Below are 19375 nucleotides of genomic sequence, written 5' to 3'. Positions count from 1 at the left end.
CCAACCACATGGCCCCTCCCTCCCAACCACATGGCCCCTCCCTCCCAACCACATGGCCCCTCCCTCCCTCCCTCCCACATGCCCCCCCCTCACCGCCCAATTCCTCACGTTGGTTATGTTTCTCTGACACCTTCCTTGAGGAAGGGCTGGTGCCTCCCCTCCCCATCCCACCCCCTGTTATGGACCTTGCAGGGCCTGTGGACCCTGCGGAGCCGGCTCCGTGTCTCCAGCACGTGGATCAATGGAGCGAGAATTGGAGGGAAAGGTTTCGGGCGCGGTGCATGCCGGGAGCCGGGAGGACCGGCGCGGTGCGTGCCGGGATAGTGGAGGAGTGAGGGGACGGGGGAAGATGGCGACCTCACTGGGAGCCAACACGTACAACCGGCAGAACTGGGAGGACGCGGTGAGGGGCGGGGGTGGCGCCGGCGGGTGGGGGGGGGGCATGGACGGGCCGGGAGTGGGGGGGGGGCTGGTGGTCGGGACCGGGCCGGGGGCACCGGGGCCGCGATCGCGTCCGAGAGGGAGGGGGGAAAGGGAGGCCTGCGGCCTAGCGGCGGCTTCACTGCCGGGTGACCCGTGGGGGGGGGGGCTTTAAACTCCCCTCACCCCCACCACGTCTCCCACCCCCCCCCCCCCCCCACCTCAACCCATCTCCCCCCCCCACCTCAATCCATCCCCCCCCCCCCACCCCGGAATCTCCCCCCTCCCACCCCGTCATCTTCTCCCCCCCCCCGTCATCTTCTCCCCCCCCCACCATCTTTCCCCCCGCCCGTCATCTCCCCCTCTTCCCCCATCATCGTCTCTCCCCCGTCATCTTCCCCCCATGTCATCTGAGCAAGTTGCCTTTTGGTGCCCCTGTGTAGATGGTTACGAAGTGGAGATGATGTTGACAATTTGCACTGATTGGGGGAGGATATTGTGAATCCTGTTGCTGAGATTTGGATGTACTCCCAGATCCCTTAGTTGATCAGAAACTTTGCTGGCATGACGGTGTTGAATGCTGAGCTGTAATCTTCTCTCTCACCATCGCTTTCCCACTGATTAACCCTAACCCTATCGAGCGACCTTGACCACGAACTAAGTCACTGCAGCTCACCTCAGACTTATTGTTGACACACTAGTTGGTATCACAGTGAATGCGCTTGTGAGAGCCAGTAGCACCACAGGTAGGTATGTATGAACCTGTGTGAGAGGGCACAGGATCTTGCTGTCTAACACCAGTCCCAGAGAGTGTCGTAGCATTTCCCATTTTGATTTCCTGGTCTGTTTTTCTGTTAGACTTTATTGTCAGAGTACATCATATACAACCCTGAGATTCTTTTAACTGTGGGCAAGACAGACATTACCTCTTCTTGATAGTGCAAAAAAAACTACACCGTGTACACATGTGAACAAATAGGAAATGTAAACAACTGTACAATACAGAGAGAAAAAAAACAGTGCAAGACTCCTTAAACGAGTCCCTGATTGAGTTTGTTGTTGAGGAGTCTGATGGTGGAGGGGCCACAGTGCTGCAATAATCCTGGATTTTCTTGCCACAACTAATACTTAATTGTTGAACTGACAGGATTTCCCGATTCTGTGCCAAACGTGCCTGGGAGAAAATCCATACATTCGCATGGTGAGTTTTTTTTTGTTCTATCGCTGACGTGAATATTGTGCTGTCGATCTGGATAAATCGTTCACTGTGGCATCCCGTTGTGTGAACAAACTGAGCTCTGCAGAATGTACAAAATGGGAAGGTAATAGGAGCAGGCGGGGAGGGGGGGGGTAACTCAGACCCCCAAGGCTGCCCCTCCATCCAATAGGATCGTGGCTGATCTGCCCCGGGCCAGTGCCCTGATCTATTTCCTGATCATGAGTTTATTGGCAGGCTCATAAGCCTGAAGCTCATACACACCTGATACTTTTACTGGCTACAACCAAATTTCTTAAATCTCTGCAGTGTTACTGCCTCCACAGCCTCCCGTGGCAGACATTTCTAGGAACTACCACCCCTGCTCTGTTTTGCAGAGAAGAGTGCTGGATATTTCTAAGCCAGGGCTGTTCTTACTGGGATGATATGTTATTTTTTCAATACTTTTATTACACCACAATAAAAGAATCTTAAACTTGAAAGTCGCTGACTGAATATCTTGACTTTAGTACAGGCAACCCCTGGCATGATGGCCACCCAAGTCCATTTGGAAATGAGCAAGCATTGTTTCAGCATTTTACCCTCTCAGGGCAGTCAGCCATTAGGAGGTTGGGGAACATACAAATGAAACACGTGACAAAAAAAATGGGGGACTGAGTTGTATGAGCTTGAAGGATCGAAAGGCCCTGTGTCACCCTGGGTTTTATGAAGGCAACTGTACAGAAGAACACTGCGTTAGATATGGGGAGAGAGGGTGTCGTTCTTAGAAAATGGGCCATATGGGGCCGAATAGTTAGCATAGCGGTTAGCGCAACATTGTTACAGTGCCAGTGATCGGGCCCGGGTTTTGAATTCCGTGCTGTCTGTAAGGATTTGTAAGTTCTCCCTGTGTCTGCATGGATTTTCCCCGGGGGCTCTGGTTTCTTTCCACTATTCAAAATGTACCAGGGTTGTAGGTTAATTGGGTATAATTGGGCGGCATGGGCTCGTGGGTCGAAAAGGTCTGTTACTGTGCTGTATGTTTGCTGTGATTTTTTTGTGATGCAACCTGTGTGACGCTCCCAAGGAATGAGAGTTGGAACAAAACATGCTGATTTATTGATCTTCCCCTTAGATTCAGTGAGTGAATTTTATTCCACATCTCAAATATTTAGGTAGGGATTTTAGTTAAGGACCTCCATACCCTGGGTCATGATCCTTTCTCATACTTCAGCACCTCTAGGTTCAAGAACACCTTTTATCAAATACCTGTCAGGCTTTTGAACCTTCCTGTACTAACCTCACCCTAACCATAAACTATAGCCAGCAACCTTTACCTGGGGCAACAGTAGCAAATCCCAGAGTTCATCTGTGCAAGGTGAGAGGTAGTAAGTTTAGGGGAGACACCAGGGGGTAAGTTTTTTTATACAGAGAGTGGTGGGAGCCTGGAATGCCCTGCCAGGGATGGTGGTGGCAGCTGGAACATTGGGGGCATTTAAGAGACTCCCAGACAGACACATGGAAGGAAGAAAAATAGAGAGTAATGTGGTAGGGAGGGTTTCATACATTTTTTTAAGGAATATATGGATTGGCACAACATCAAGAGCTGAAGGGCCGGTACTGTGCTGAGGTGTTAGACTTGACTGCTTCACTGGTAAGGGGGCCTATAAACTTCAAGCAGAGTTCAAGGGGGCCACAGTTGAAAAACAGTTGAGAATGGCTGGGTTAGATTGTGGAATAGGTTCTCATGGGTTGGCACAGCATTGTAGGCTGAAGGGCTTTTACTCTGCTGGAATATTCCATGTATAATTTTAAACATTAAATTAAATTTGAATTTAAATGTAGACATACAGCACAGTAACAAGCCCGTGCCGCCCAAATTCCCCAATTAACCTACGACCCTCATGCGTTTTGAATGGTGGGAGGAAACCGGAGCCCTAGAAGAATCCCATGCAGGTTACAGGGAGAATGTATAAACTCTTTACATACAGCACAGGATTCGAACCTGGGTCACTGGCACTGGGACCAATAAAAGGTGGTCAGCATTATTGAAACATTCTATTTTTTTTACTTGCACTAACTGAAACTGAATATTTATTTATCTAACCTTTCATTTTCTTTCATTGTCCTTTGTGCTAATGTAGTTGGTGTATGTGTTGCAGCAATCAGAATTTCATTGTACTTGTGACGGTGAACTCACACTGCACATTGCCTTGTCTTCCTTTCCTTCCCCACTATGTGGGGTGCATTGGGACAGGCACCTCGGGCAGATCTCATCTCTCTGTGGGAGGTGGGGGGCTAGAGTATAAGCTTTGGTTCTCCTTCCCTTTTGTGTAAATACAAATGGTGCCCCATGAGGCCCTTGCTTGTACGGTGACCTGGGATGGGTTTCTGACAGAATGCAATCCCCTTTAACATGTTATTTTAATTTGTGATTTCAGACCAAAGAGAAGTATGGAAAAGAGTGCAAGGTATGTATGCTTCTGGTTTTTAAGTGCGCAGCCTCTTGCCTCCTTCCTCCCTGGATTGTTTGAACAAGACAGTGTGCTGCATCACATATCAGGATGCAGGCATTTCTTTACGACTGGGGGGAAAAAGCAAGGAGGCAGCATTTTATGGAGAGCTTTTCCAAAGAACCAGCAGAGTGTGATGGGCAGACTGGTCACCAGCTCTATAATAAATGAATGAGAAATTGTCATCCTGCAGTCTGAATGTCCCCCCTTCCTCTGTGGGGCGGGATGTGTCCCCCCTTCCTCTGTGGGGGTGGAATGTGTCTGTCTCTTCTTCCCCCACCCCCCCCCCCCCCCCCCGTGGTCTCATACATTGTCTTTTTGCTCTCGTCAGATTTGTTCGAGACCCTTCACCGTCTTCCGCTGGTGTCCTGGAGCACGCATGCGCTTCAAAAAAACAGAGGTCTGTCAGACGTGTAGCAAACTGAAGAACGTGTGCCAGACATGCCTCCTTGACCTCGAGTACGGTGAGTGCTGGGACAATGTGCAGGGCCATAATGTAGAAATGATGGGGTCCTCGTTACTGCAGTGAGGCTGCTGAGGTTGAATAGCTGGAAACGACCGGGAACGTGGAGAAGGGATGGCAAGGATCCAGCTTCCTTTAACGCTCTTTAAAACTTCTCCACTGGTCTCCCAATAAGAATCGACCATGCTTGGCATCTCTGGGCTGAGCAGCCACACATCAAAACAGCCATTCTCAACCTTTTGGTTGTGGCCCCCTTAGGACTCTCCTTCATGTTTAGGGCTCTCCTTCATGTTTAGGGCTCTCCTTCCCTATGAAGAGTTAGTGTAATGGTTAGTGCAACGCTGTTACAGTGCCAGTGACTGGGGCTCGAATCCCGTGCTGTCTGTAAGGAGTTTGTACGATCCCCCCGTTACTGTGTGGGTTTCCTCTGGGTGCTCCAGTTTCCTCCTGTCCATCAAAATGAACCAGGGTTTTGGTCAATTGGGTGTATTTGGGCGGCACGAGCTCATGGGGCCAGAAGGGCCTGCTACCATGCTGTATGTCTAAATTTAAAAGAAGTCAAATTTAGTTGGTATCCTCCATACCTCTACACCCAAACTGCTCTACTAACACCCCCTCACCAAAGAGGGCAGGGGTATGGGATGTAAGCAGTCTTCATTCACCCTGCTTCCAATGCGGATCTGCTATTACCGTGCCAGCTACCCAGGTTCGAATCCAGTGCAGTTTTTAAGGAGTTTGTACGTTCTCTCCGTATTTGCATGGGTTTCCTCCAGGAGCTCCAGTTTTCTCCCACCCTTCAAAACACATGGGGGATGTAGGACAATTGGGCAGGCTGAGCTTGTGGGCCGGAAGGGCCTGCTACCGTGCTGTATGTCTGATTTTAATTTAAATTTAGACTGTTCATGTTGTTCATCAAGGAAGTCTGCAGATGCTGGAGGACCATTCATGGCTCAATTGTTTAGTGCCGACAAAAACTTGGCATTAGTGCATTTCTTTGAAGCTGGTGAAAGTCGATCTTGTCCTTGCTGTGTCCTGACAGGTCTACCCATCCAAGTTCGTGATGCGGGAATCTCACTCAAGGACGAGATGCCCAAGTCTGACGTCAATAAGGAGTATTACACCCAGAATATGGAGAGAGAGGTGATTACCTGTGTTTCCTTTGCCACCTCCCAGTGAAATTCAAGTTCAGCGTCATGTGTAGGTGACACAGTTAGTGTAGCAGTTAGCGCAATGCTGCCCAGCGACCCGGATTTGAATACCACACTCTCTGTAAGGACTTTGTATGTTCTTCCCGGTTTCCTCCCACCGTTCGAAACAAACGGGGGCTTGTAGGTTGGTTGGGTGTAGTTGGATGCCCAGACTCGTGGGCCGAAAGGGGCTGTTACACTGCTGTATGACTAAATTTTAAAATTAATGTACAAAGGGGCATTAAGTTTGTTTTGCAAACAGACCAGTAAGACATCTCATACGTAGTACAACAGGTAAGACACAATACAGAAGTGCAGAGTTGCAGAGAGAGATCAGTTGATGTGAAGCAAAAACATCATCATTTTAGCAGTCTGAAGTTTGAACAGGAATCTGATAACAGCAGGGAAGAAACTGTTCTTGAATCTGGGGGCTGCGTGATCTCACACTTGTGAATCGTATTCCTGATGGGAGGGGGGTGAAGAGAGTGTGGCCAGGGTGGAATGGGTCTTTTCAACTGTTCCTTCTGAGATGCGTGTTTATGAATGGTGCGGAGATCTAGTTCAAGCTTTGTGCATTTTAATTTTCTCCTGACCAGTGGACCCTCTTGACCCATCATATTTGCCTCTAGACGTAGCGAGGACCATATTAACCAGCATTATCTGAAGATTCCTTTATTGTCATGTAAAAATACAGGACATGTACTATTTTCACAAAATTCTGCCCAACGAAAGGCAGATAAAGAGTCGTCATTAGTGTTGCCCGGCGCCCCCTACAGTGCGAGAGAAAGAAGTAAAAGAGAGTTCCTTCAGAGACACTGAGTGTCCGTGGATTCGCCTCCAGCCCCCGCAGCCTCTGCAGCCGCACAGTCTCCAGTTTGATGCATTGGTGACCCTAACTCCAGATCCAAACCTCCAACACAATCAGGAAGCCTTCAGCACCCAAGGTCCTTTGGGAGCCCTTCTTGCCTTCAGACCCTCTCGAATCCCGGCTCCGATACCTGGTTTCCATGAGCTGGTCTTCAGCAGCCCACGCGGTCCCCCGACTGCAAATCTCCCACTGAACCCTTTGCTGGTCCGCTATCGTAGGCACTATCCTGCGGGGTTGTCTCTTCTGCTTCTCAGTGGGGATGATCTCCCTACTTCTGGTGCTCTGTTCTGGTCCACTGCTCCCCTGGAGTCTGCAGCCCCTAGTGGCTGCTGCCAAGCACAGGCGTTTCCATCTTGGGCTTGGTGATGGGATTCTATTGAAAATGTCTGCAGTTAGGGGGCTGGCTTTATTAAGGAAGGGGTGCCCGAAGGAGGTGGGTTGGTAGCCTGCTTGTCATGTAATTGAGTAGGGGCTAGAGGGGCTGAACGAGCTCCTGCCAGCTCCTCGATGATGTTGAAGTGCAGTGTCAGAGTTAATGTGGGGCTGATGCTTCCGCTGTCCCTATAGATCCAGAACTCAGACGGGACGCGACCGGTGGGTGGTCTGGGCAAGACCCCCAGCTCCAGCGACATGCTGCTGAAACTAGCCAGGACCACGCCGTACTACAAGCGCAACCGACCGCACATCTGCTCCTTCTGGGTCAAAGGAGAGTGCAAGAGAGGAGAGGAGTGCCCTTACAGGTACGGCAGGTGTGGACAGACCAGTGTCCCCAAATCACTCGGTCAGATGCTGAAGCCCTGGGCTGCTAGTCGCTTGGATTTGCACTAGGAATATTGTGCATTTCTTGTCTCTTCTAATTCAGTTAGTTTACTTTTATACTTTTTCTTAAAACTACTTGTTCAGCTGCAGCAAGTTAGACAATTGTCTATATCATATCCAGCCAAGATATCTAGCTCAGCCATTCTCAACCTATATTTGACTAGCCCCCTTGAGCCTCTGCTCAAAGTTTTCTGGGCCCCCTTCCCTTTGAAGCTGTCAATTTTAGTTGGTTTCTTCCGTATTTCTCTCCTACTGACTATATAAAAACATATTATTTGTCCTTGCCCCCCCCCCCCCCCCCTTGGCTACTCTATCTGATATAGTCCCATTTGCCTGCATTCAGTACAAAACGTCACCAGTTCATGTGCAAATGTCACCATCACCCACTTCTTCAGTTCGATCCTCATACCTGCCATCCTCCATGAGAAGCACCTTTCCCCTCTCACTTTAAGCCTGTGCCCGTTTACAAGCTTCCCTACTATGGGGAAGAGACTGTCACCATTCGCCTTACTTAAGCCCCTCGAGATTTTATTTACAGCCTCCTGCACTTGAGAAAAAGCCCCAGTCTATCCAAGATTCATTTATTGCCATGTAATAAAGCTGAAAATGGAATATTACATAAAATTTTCTTCACTCTTTCCTTAAGCCAGGCAAAGAGTTGCCATTAGTGGCACCTGGCATCACTTATAATAAGAGAAAGAAAAGGAAAAGAGAGTCTAGCCCCTTCAGAGTTGCTGAGTGCCTTTGGATTTGCAACACCCGAGGCCCTTCAGGAACCCTTCTTGTCCTCAGCATCCTCTCGAATCCTGGTTTCTATGATCCGGTCTCTAGCAGCCTGTTAGGTCCCCGACCGCAAATTGCCAACAACCCGCAGCCTGTCCAGTATCTCCCCTGGTAACTGAAGCCCTCCAGTGCCAGTAACCTCTTCATTAATCCTTTCTGCACCCTTTCCATCCTTCTGGTGACCAGAACAAATGCACAATTGAATGTGACTTCACCATTGTTTCAGCTCCTGGACTCCATGGCCTGACCAATGAAGGCAAGTGCCTTCTTCACCTCTATGTTGACACTTTCAGTGAACTCTATACCTTTTTCCTGTTAGGAAAGCTCCTGTGCTGGTGGAGTTGGATTCCAGCTCCTAATCCCACTGAGATTTCCTGCTCCCAGTCTAGTCCCAGGTAACCTAGAGATTATATGACATAGAAGCAAATGGGCCATTCAGCCCATCGAGTCTGCCCTAACATTTAATCATGAGCTGATGCATTCTCCCATTCAGCTCCACTCCTGGCCTTCTCCCTATGACCTTTGATAATCAAGAACCTATCAATCTCTGCCTTAAATACACCTAATATCCTGGCCTCCACAACTGCCTGTGGCAACAAATTCCACAGATTTACCACCCTCAGGCTGAACAAATTCCTCTGCATCTCTGTTCTAACTTCAATCCTGAAGTTGTGTTCTCTTGTCCTGGACTCTCCCACTGTGGGAAACAATCTTTCTGTATCTACTCTGTCCGCCCCTTTCAACATTCAGAATGTTTCAATGAGATCCCCCCCCCCCCCCCTACTCACTCTCCTCAATTCCAACGAGTGCAGGCCAAATGTTTCTCATGTGATAACGATTTCATTCCTGGAATCGTCCATGTGAACTTCCTTTGAACCCTCTTCATTATCAGGTCATTTTTTTAGACAAGGAACCCAAAACTGCTCATAATATTCCAAGTGAGGTCCCACCAGTGCCTTACGAAGTCTCAACATCACATTCATGCTCTTGAATTCTATTCTAGAATAGATTGATTGGGTTGTTTTCATTTTCATCAAACACAGGCATGAGAAGCCAACAGATCCAGATGACCCTCTGGCTGATCAGAATATCAAGGATCGTTACTACGGCATTAATGACCCTGTGGCAGACAAGCTGCTGAAGCGGGCAGCCACCATGCCTAGGCTGGACCCACCGGAGGACAAGACCATCACCACCCTCTACGTAGGAGGGCTGGGCGAGCAGATCTCCGAGACGGAATTACGGTAAGCCCCAGGCTGCGCTTCCAGCAGGCATTCCCTTAACTTTCCTTCATTCCCTCTGAGGATACTGTCTAACCTTGGATATCGGCCCAGGCCTCAGAGACTCAGATCTCCCCTGGGACACCAGGTTTCTTCAAGGCCCCTGCTGAAAAATGGACACAGTTTTCTGGGGAACTTGCCAGGCTAAATACCTAACACTTTAATTAACTGTGAGGGAACTGTGGTTACGCCCCACTTCAGGGATTTGTGCTCACATTCCAGACCAGCACTGAGGGATCAGGCAAGGAGAAGTTGAGGGGTTCGGCAGGTCAGGCAGCATCTGTGGAGAGAAATGGTCAGCGGACATTTCTAGTCAGGACCCTTTATCGAGATTAAAGCAGGAAAGGGAGTTAGAACATAGAACATTACAACACAGTACAGGCCCTTTGGCCCTGGATGTTGTGCCGATCTATAAATTAATTCCCCAAAAAAAATGAAACCTTTCCTACCTCATTAACCCTCTATTTTGCTTCTATCCATGTGCCTGTCGAAGAGTCGCTTAAATGCCCCTAATGTTTCAGCCTCCACCACCATCCCTGGCAAAACATTCAAGGCCCCCATAACTCTACTCAATATCTCCCCTAAACCTCCCTTCACTTTGTACTCTGGTATTTGCTACTTCTGCCCTGAGGAAAAAGGTGCTGACTGTCCACCCTATCTATGTTTCTCATAATCTGTAGACCTCTATTAAGTCACTACTCATCCTCTCTTCGTTCCAAAGAGAAAAGTCCCAGCTCTGCTAACCTTGCCTCATAAGACCTGGTTTCCAATCCAGGCAACATCTTGGTGAATCTCCTCTGTCCCCTCTCCACAGCTTCCACATCCTTCCTGTAATGAGGTGGAAAATCTGAGGGAAAAGCATGGGAGGGATGGAGATGAAAAGGTACAGGACAAATGAAGATGAGAGAGGTGGAGAGACAGCTAGACCACTGTGGGGAGGGATGGGGGGTGGGAAGGTTTGAGCAAAGACAAAGAACAGGAGCTGGTAAAGGAGAGATGGAAACTGTGGAATTGGATCATGGCGTGGTTACCTACAATGGTAAAATTCAGTGTTCATGCAGTTGGGCTTCAGGCTGTCCAGGATTAATGTGAGGTGTTGTTTCTCATTAATGCCAGGAAAGAGGGATGGTGTCCTTACAAGAGTTGTAGTCCAGGTTGTAATGGAAGGAGATAAACCAAAGCATTCCTTGGCTCATTAACGGGTACTGCTGAACGGTCAATTAGGTGATGCACAATTTGGAAGCCTACTCCTTGCAGATCTTGACCAACTTCAGAGTGGCAGCGGATAGTACCTCTCCTTAACGGCTCATAGACCTGGCTTCAATCCTGACCACCTGCGCTGTCTGCGGAGTTTGCATGCTCTTCCTGCGACCTTGTGGGTTTCTTCAGGGTGCCTCAGTTTCCTCGTGCATCCCAAAGATGTGAGGGTTGGTGGCTTCATTGGGCCTAATGTGTGGGTGAGGGATAGAATCGGGGTGGGGGGGGGGTGAAATAACTGAATAAATATGGGATAAGTGTAAATTGTCAGTATGGACTGATGGGCCAAAGGGTCATATAGTGTGGATACTGGCCCCCGTGACTGAGTCATGACGGTGTACCACTCCGGGGTGCAGGAATGGGTGGTAACCTGGAAGTGAAGTGCCTTCATGTTTGCTGTGCTTTCCCCCAAAGGAACCACTTTTACCAGTTTGGTGAGATTCGCTCCGTCACAGTGGTTCAGCGGCAGCAGTGCGCCTTCATCCAGTTCGCCACGAGGCAGTCGTCGGAGCTGGCAGCTGAGAAATCGTTCAATAAGCTCATCATTAATGGGAGGAGGCTGAACGTCAAGTGGGGCAGGTGAGTGGGGAACCGGGGAGGGGAGCTTGTGGCTGAACCTTTAATCTGAGTGTGAATCTGGACAGGAGGAGTGTCTCTCCCTCTCTCCCTCTCTCTCTCTCTCTCTCTCTCTCTCTCTCTCTCTCTCTCTCTCTCTCTCTCTCTCTCTCTCTCTCTCTCTCTCTCTGTTCCTTCCTTCCCTCACCCTCTATTTTTCTTGCATCCATGTCCCTATCTTGGAGTCTTTTAAATGCCCCAATTGTACCAGCCTATACAATCCAGGGACCCACTGCTCTCTGGGTTTATTTAAAAAAAACCTCCGACATCTCCCCTAAACGTTTCTCCACATCACATACCTTCTTAACCACCCTATCAATTTGTGCGGCAACCTTGAGGGATCCCACTGTCCCTCCACACTATTGAGAATCCTGCCAATGACCAAATATCCAGCTTTCAAGTTCAACCTTCTAAAATGCATCACTTCACACTTATCTGGATTGAACTCCATCTGCCACTTCCCTGCTCAACACTGCATCCTGTCCATATCCTTCTGTAACCTTCTACACTATCAACAGCACCTTCAACCTTCATGTCATCTGCTGCATCACTCTTCTACTTTATCATCCAAGTCAATTATAAAAATCAAAGAGCTGGGGTCCCAAAGTAGATCCCTGCGGAATGCCACCACTCAGTGACCTCCAGGCAGATGCGTCCATCTACTGCCTTCTGCAGGCAAAACAATTCCAAATCCAGATCTCACGCCTCTTGACATTCTGAATGAGCCTACCATGGGGGACCTTGTCAATGGCCTGACTAAAATCCATATACACCACATCCATTGCCTGACCTTCATTAATTTCTTTTGTCACCATCTCGAAGAACTCAATTAGGCTCGTGATATGTACATAACTACCACTGGAGTAAAACATAAAAAGTCCGCAGACACCGTGACTGAAGTAGAAACACAATGCCAGAGAAACTCAGCAGGTCAAACTGTGAACTCTATATAGCAAAGGTAGATACACAATAAACATTTCAGGCTTGAGCCCTTCATCAAGATATGAGCAAAATGAAAAACAAAAAAATTAAAAATTAAAAAAAAAAGATATGAGCAAAATGTAGGTAGGTGCCCAAACCATGTGACTGTTTACATTTTGCTCATACCTTGGAGGGTTCAAGCCTGAAACGTTGGTTCTGTATCTTTACTTTTGCTAATATAAAGTTCACAGTTTGACCTGCTGAGTTTCTCTGGCATTGTGTTTCTACTATAACTCCCACTACCTTGGAAAAGTTACCAACAATTGAAAGACTCATTCCACTCAAGCCACACTCTCTTTCCACCCCTCCCCCGCCAAACTCCTGACAGGGAAAAATATTCTTGAGTCTGTGATCTCGTACCACTTGATTCAAGAACATGTTCTTTCCCGCCCTTATCAGACTTTTGAATTATCCTTACAATAACCCTGCCATTACTCCGTCCTAACTGATCTCTCTCTTTGAAACACTGCACCTTTGTACTATGTCTTACTTGTTGTACCATGTGTGAAATGTCTAACTGGACTGCTCGCAAAGCAACTTTTACCAGTGCATCTCAATCCGGTGAACTTGTCAGCATTGCTGGTGTTTGATTCTCGTCTTGCTGAACCTCAGGTCACAAGCTGCCAGAGGGAAGGAGAAGGAGAAAGACTCCAATGTCACTGAGTCAGGGATGAAGTTGGAACCTGTCCCGGGGTTGCCTGGAGGTAAGTTAATGACCGTAGGTCTGCATGGAGTTACCCCTGTTGTACTGCTCCAGGAGACAGGAGCCAGAGGTGACCATTCAGCCTCTTGAGCCTGACCCGCCATTCAGAAAGTTCCCCAGCACAGAAACAGGCCCTTCTGCAACAGTCTAACAAATGACTGTTAACTTGTTATTCCCAAACAGCCGTGTAAAGAACACAATCTACAACATGACAAAAAAGATTAATTAGTGCCAAGCAAGTGCAGCGTGAGACCACTATTGTGGGGTTCATTCAGGAGCCTGATGGCTGTGGGGAAGAAACTAAACCTTGGTAGATGATTTCACACTCATGAGCTTTCTCCCATAAGACTTCAGAGCAGAATCGGGCCATTCGGCCCATCTACTTTTTTCCCTCATTCAAATTATGGTTGATTTATTTCTCTCAGCCCCATTCTCCAGCTTTCTCCCCATAACCTTTGGCGCATTAATTAATCAAGATCCTTTCAACCTCTGCTTTAAATACCCAATGACCTGGCCTCCACAGCCACTTGTGGCAACAAATTCCACAGATTTGCCACCCTCTGGCTGAAGAAATTCCTTCACATCTCTGTTCTAAGTGGAGGGAGAAGGGAGGTGGGGGAAGTGGGTGGAGGGGAGGAGAGGGAGATGGTGAGTTGAGGGGGAAGGTTGGGGAGGAGAAGGAGGAGAGCAGAAGAAGGGGGCGGTAGGGATGAGAGGAATGTTGTGGGGAAGGTGGGAAGAGGAGGGGGCTGTGGGAATTTGTCCATGGTGTGATGGATCCCTCTGTAGGTTGGCTGCCTTTCCTGGGCAGCAGTAGATCCCAATGGAGGGGAGGAAGGTTTGCCACAGCCTCACCATGTTGCCTGTGTCCGTGTGCCGTGCTCTCTAACTTCTCTCTGTTTTCCCCTTCACAGCTTTGCCACCGCCTCCTCCGACCACAGAGGAGGAAACTCCGACCAACTTCTTCAACCTGCCGCCCAGCGCCCCGCCTGCTGTGGTGAACATCTCGCTGCCTCCGCCACCGGGCCTTGCTCCCCCCCTACCTCCAGGTACAGTGGCTTGTTCTTCCAGCTCAGTCCCCTGCCCCACGATGCACGTTTTCTAGTGTGACTGTGAGCTGTGCAGGGATCTCAGCTGGGAACCCTCATGGGTTTGGGGTTTTGGTTATTGTCACGTTAACCAAGGTTGAACTGTGCCTGGTATCCCGCAAGTTAATCCATACATCAGAATAAAGCACAACAGAGAGGAAGGTGACAAAGACAAGAGATTGGATCAAGTGGAATAAGGGTAACATTATTTTACTAATTTGCTTAAAAATGCTGGAGAAATTTGGCAGATCACACAGCGTTTTTTATGTGACAAAATATATACAATCACAGCATCTGCAAATTTCTTTGTTTAACAGCATTATTTCTCTGGTGTGAGGTTTATTTAGGAGTCTGATAACAGTGAGGAAGAAACTGAATCCTTGAATTATGAGTGGAGTGACACAGTTAGCACAGTGCTCTTACAGCACTTGGGTGTGAATTCGGTGCAGTCTAGAAGGAGTTTGTACATTTCCCCAGGTGCTCTGGTTTCCTCCCACCCTCCAAAACGTACGGGCTTGGTAGATTGATTGGAGACCAAGGGATTCAGTGGCTAGAATCAGCCTCTACTGCGTTTAAGTGTAAATTTTAAAAATCCAGTGGGGCGAGATGTCACTTGTGAATCTTCTTCCCAGTGAGAATGGGGTGAAGAGAGTGTGTCTGGGTCAAGAGGAGTCTTTTTAATACTTTTCCAAGGCAGTGGGAGGTGTAGACAGAGTCGATGGAGGGGAGGCATGGCCTGAATTAAGTTCACAACCCTTTGCAGATTCTTGTGGTCATGTGGAGCAGTTCCTGTCCCACGCAGTGATGGTCCCTGATAGGATGCACTCTGGTGACCGTGTTAAGGACTTTGGGGAAAGGAATGGGGTTATGGGACGTGTGAGCAGGGGTGTGGATGGGCACAAGTTAAGTGTGTGTTGTGGGCTGGGGGTGCTGAGTGTTGAATGGAAGTTAGTGGTTGCTCAGGGTCAGATTGACAGGTTGAGCAGCATCTTTGTGGGTGAGCGGGGAGAAAATTGTTGATGTTTCAGGTCAAGATTCTGCACCAGCGGTGATCGTGGAGTGGGGAGATCCCCAGTGAAAGGAGGAGAGGGGCGGGGTGAACCAGTGGCCTCTAGGGATTGACTGAGGAAGAATCAAGGATGACGGACAGGGAACCAGGTTGGGGTGGGTGGAGTTGGTAGGTGGAGGCTGGTGATTGATAAGGGGGAAAGAATAAAGATAAAGGGGATTGAAGCAAGGTAGGCTGGGTGGGGAGGGGGGAGAAGCAGGGGAAGGTGGAGACTGATATGCAGGAACAGGGGATCAGTGCTGGAGTAACAGTCTTTTGCTATGGATACGAGCATCTACAGTCTCTAACGTCAGTGGGAGGCAATGGAGGGTCGGTTTTGAGCTGGGAAGTGGGTAAAAGCTGCTATGTGGGTCCTAGGCTGCTGGGGGAGAGAGGGGAATCTTCATCTGGCAGGAGAGAGCTAGAATCTGTGACGACAAGGCGAATCCCAAGATTGGCCTGAAACTGCTGGATTGTCAGAAATTTGTCTCTGGTTCTCCAGCATCCTTTAGAGAAGGAGCCCAGTTTGACCCCTTAGAACTGCCGGCCTTGACTCGTCTGTTCCCATACCCCTCGATTTCATGATCTTCAAGATCTGTTTTCTGAACCCGATAACTCTAAGCTAGACTCACATAAAGACACTTGACATCTCCCTTCCTGGGCAGCCTGGGATTGAAGCAAGGTAGGCCCCACTGCAGGTGGTCACATCCCCAGGCTGAACAACCAGCCATGGTGTTGATTAACAGCATTGCCTTGCAAGTGATTGGGTATTGCAGAATGGGGCAGTCCCAGCAAGTCTGGGGAAGGCCTCCATCTTGACAAGATTTTACAGGAGCACCGTTGAGAGGTGCTCTGTCAGGCTGCATCATTGTGTGGGACGGTAGCTGCAAAGCATCAGATTGGAAGTCAATACAGAGGATCAGCAAAACAGCTGATAATATCACTGGGGTCTCCCTTTCCTCTATTGACAACATTCACTGGGAGCATTGCTTAAATAGGACTCAAAGAATTATCGAGGACCCTTTCCATCCAGCGCATGGGATCTTTGACCCACTACCATCGGGAAGGAGGTACAGGAAAAACAAAGTCAGGGCTGTCAGGCTGGGAAATAGCTTCCTGCAGGCTGTGAGAATGATGAACAGTATCCTGCAACCGTTTTATTTATATACAGTATATTTATTTTATATTGTACATGTGATCGTTAAGTGCTGTGTATCATATGTATTCGTTTGTCTGTGTATTCGTTTGTCTGGTTGTGTACGTAAAATCAGATGATGATAAACGAACAGGCTCTTCAGCCCAACTCATCCACGTCAACTGAGTTGCTAGTGGGTTATCCCCACTTGCTTTCATCTATTAAAGTTGCTAAGATGCCGAATTTCCCCAGGGTTAGGTTGTACCTGTGCTTTCGAGATTGTAATGACGTGGTTAGATAGTTGGTGCTGCGCTTTCCTACTTCTGCCTGAGTTGTGGGTAAACAAGAAAGTCTGCAGATGCTGGGGTCGAGTGCCACACCCAAAGGCACTGGAGAAACTCGGATCCTTTACTTCCTCACGATGCTGTGGGACCTGCTGAGTTTCTTCAGCACCCTTGCATGGTGCACTCTGCCTGAGTTGGCATCGTTCTTGTGTCACTAACCCATGTTTTCTTCTGTTTCTTGCCCAGGGTTTGGACCTACCTTGTTCCACGGAATGCCTCCGCCACCACCTCCCTTCCTCCGGGCTGCAGGACCCATCCACTACCCATCCCAGGATCCTCAGCGGATGGGCGCCCACACGAACAAAGCGAACAGCGCCTAGCTCCGTCCCCCCGCTGCTGCCATCGCCTCCCCCCTGTACCAGCCTCAAGCGTTTCTGCTCAGGAACGGATTAACAGTGAGAGAGCAGAGGTTCCGGAGCTGGGTTCGAGGCCTCTGTGGAAAATGCTGGTGCAAACTCAGCCCCCAGACATTCCAGTGGAGCCCTTTCTTTTATGTTGAGGAATAGTGAGTCTAGTTTTTATTTCTGGGTGTGTTTCAGATGGTGATGTATGTACGTCAGTCAGAAACAGGCCTGTATCAAGCAAACATGGTTTCAATATTAACTCAAAGTCTCCGGAGTCCAGACCCTCCCTCAGCTCCCCTTTCATTGTAAACTGTCAGCCTTCCTGTGAACCAGGCAGATTTTATTGGCAAATGTTCCATGCTCTGTCTCTACCCCATGGCTCCCCTCCTCCTCGAAGGTGGCCCCTTTACAGTGGATTGGGGCTGGAGGGAGACATCCTCTGGATTCTTTAACCCTGCTTTGGAGTGCAAATGGAACAAGGTGGCCAGATGGTGTTGTCTGCACTGGCCACCAGTTGTGGTGGGTAATAGTTACGGTGGAAGGCTGGTTGAAGAAAGGAAGATAAAAATAAACCCACATCTGCCATCAGTGGTGTGAGACGTGCATTGATCGGTTCCCTGGGAACAGTCTCCTGGGTTGGAAAGGGGGTTTGGGATCTATGGCTGTTTGTAGACAGGCACTGTAGGTGGGGGTCCAACCCCTCAGGCAAGGGTGTAATCATGGTGCTGTATTTAGCTGGAGATGTGTCTATGGAGTTGGAACAGTTTGTGCTCCACTGTTGTTGTAGAAGTCTTCATTCCAGGGAGAGATCCATACAGCTCAGAAACAGGCCCTTCGGCCCACTGAGTGCATGCTGACCAAGCTAGTCCTACCCTTAACCATTTTATTCTCCCCACATTCCTGTCAAATGCCTCCAAACTACCCTAGGGGCAGTTTGTGACTGTAATTTGGCACTCCACCCCCTCCCCCCCCCCACAACCTGTCATGTCCTGGAATATGGGAGGAAACTGGAGCACCTGATGTGGGGGGGGGAGGGAATCCTCACAGTTACAGGGAGGAGGTGCAAACCGCACACTGGCCCGTGGATCATGGTCAAACCCAGGCCTCTGTGGAAGGTGAGGTAGAAGCTCTTCCTACTGCCCCTCTGGTTTTCTGCCGAGCCTCTCCAGCTTGCGTTCACAGTAAGCTACCGACATTCTTGGCAGCCCCAGGGTTGAGAGAAGGATGTGCCTGCACAGAGTGAGCCCCACCCTGCAGCACTAGCTCATGGCCCACTTGACAAGGACCATCCCACCCAAGATTCGCTTTCAGTGTTACGCCCCAGTTTGTCACATCCTTATGTGAATTTATGTCTAGAAACTAACCCCTGCCATTCTGCACCCCAAGGAGATTTCTCAAAAAAAACTAATCTAATTAAAATTAAGAAAAAAATCGTAAATGCTGGAATTATCCAGTGAGTCAAGAAGAATCTGTGAGGAAAGACACTGTTGCTTCTCCTTCCACAGGTACTGACTTACATACTGAGTGTTTTTACAATATATTGGATTTTAATTCTCAAAAGTCCCACTGGCTGCTGCCTTAAAGAAGTTTACACCACAAATATCTTGTTTCATTGATAACTTGCAGGAGGTGAAATGCTTTCTGCATTTTCCTGTGGGCTGTGAGTGGTTGTTGAGAAGCTGAATGTGGATACTGTACCATTGAAGAATTTCTGTGCCTCGTCACTCTTTCTTCTACAAGTCTGGCAGTGTGGTGTCCTCACTAGGTTCTGCCTCTCCACTTGCAGGCACCTCCGGTCAAGGACTTGTTCATTGTTGGAGGTGGGCAGATGAGGGGGGGGAGGGAGAGAGAGAAGGAGCTTCAATACTCTCCTCCATTCCTGTTCTCATTGGATGTCTACTAGCAAGCAAGACCAGCTATGCCCAGCTGAAATTCCTCTGCCCACCCCCTTTGTCGCAGGCGCGTGGTGGTGGACTGGTTCCCACTGGCCGAGCCCCTCAGTTAGACGAAACCAGAGCTCCTTCTGTGTGACTGCCCCTAGAGCCCCTTCCTGTTGATGAGAACGTCAGTTACACAGCTCGATCCCACCCCTCCCTGTGTGCAGGTTTGCACTCCTCAACTCCCCAAGTGTGACTGACTCTGGATGCTGGAATTGTGCACGTAGCAGTGCCCAAATGGTCTGTTTGGACCGAATCATGTTCCCGGCATAGGGCCAGTGGAAGTGATCAGTCACCAGTAACACTGTGCAAATGTGTATCAGTCATTCGTACTTATAAAGATTTGTTTTTTTGTTACTGGTTTTCGTGTCTGGTTCATTGACAGCTGCCTTCTG

General features: G+C 48.9%; 1 protein-coding gene across 1 annotated transcript; it reads left to right on the top strand.

Annotated features, from left to right (window-relative positions):
- The first annotated feature begins 299 nt into the window (after positions 1-299).
- Positions 300-19337, top strand: rbm22 (RNA binding motif protein 22). Its single transcript, XM_069898013.1, has 11 exons — positions 300-403; positions 1568-1621; positions 4057-4086; positions 4460-4592; positions 5631-5731; positions 7214-7386; positions 9292-9492; positions 11200-11364; positions 12994-13085; positions 13999-14133; positions 16886-19337. The coding sequence occupies exons 1-11, from the start codon at positions 350-352 to the stop codon at positions 17017-17019; spliced, it is 1272 nt and encodes a 423-aa protein (XP_069754114.1). The 5' UTR covers positions 300-349; the 3' UTR covers positions 17020-19337.
- The last annotated feature ends 38 nt before the right edge of the window (positions 19338-19375 follow it).

This window comes from Narcine bancroftii, chromosome 9, assembly GCF_036971445.1.
Source record: "Narcine bancroftii isolate sNarBan1 chromosome 9, sNarBan1.hap1, whole genome shotgun sequence".
In the NCBI taxonomy this organism is placed as follows: domain Eukaryota; kingdom Metazoa; phylum Chordata; class Chondrichthyes; order Torpediniformes; family Narcinidae; genus Narcine; species Narcine bancroftii.
Note: the sequence above shows the minus strand (reverse complement) of the source record. Positions and strands in the feature narration are given on the sequence as shown.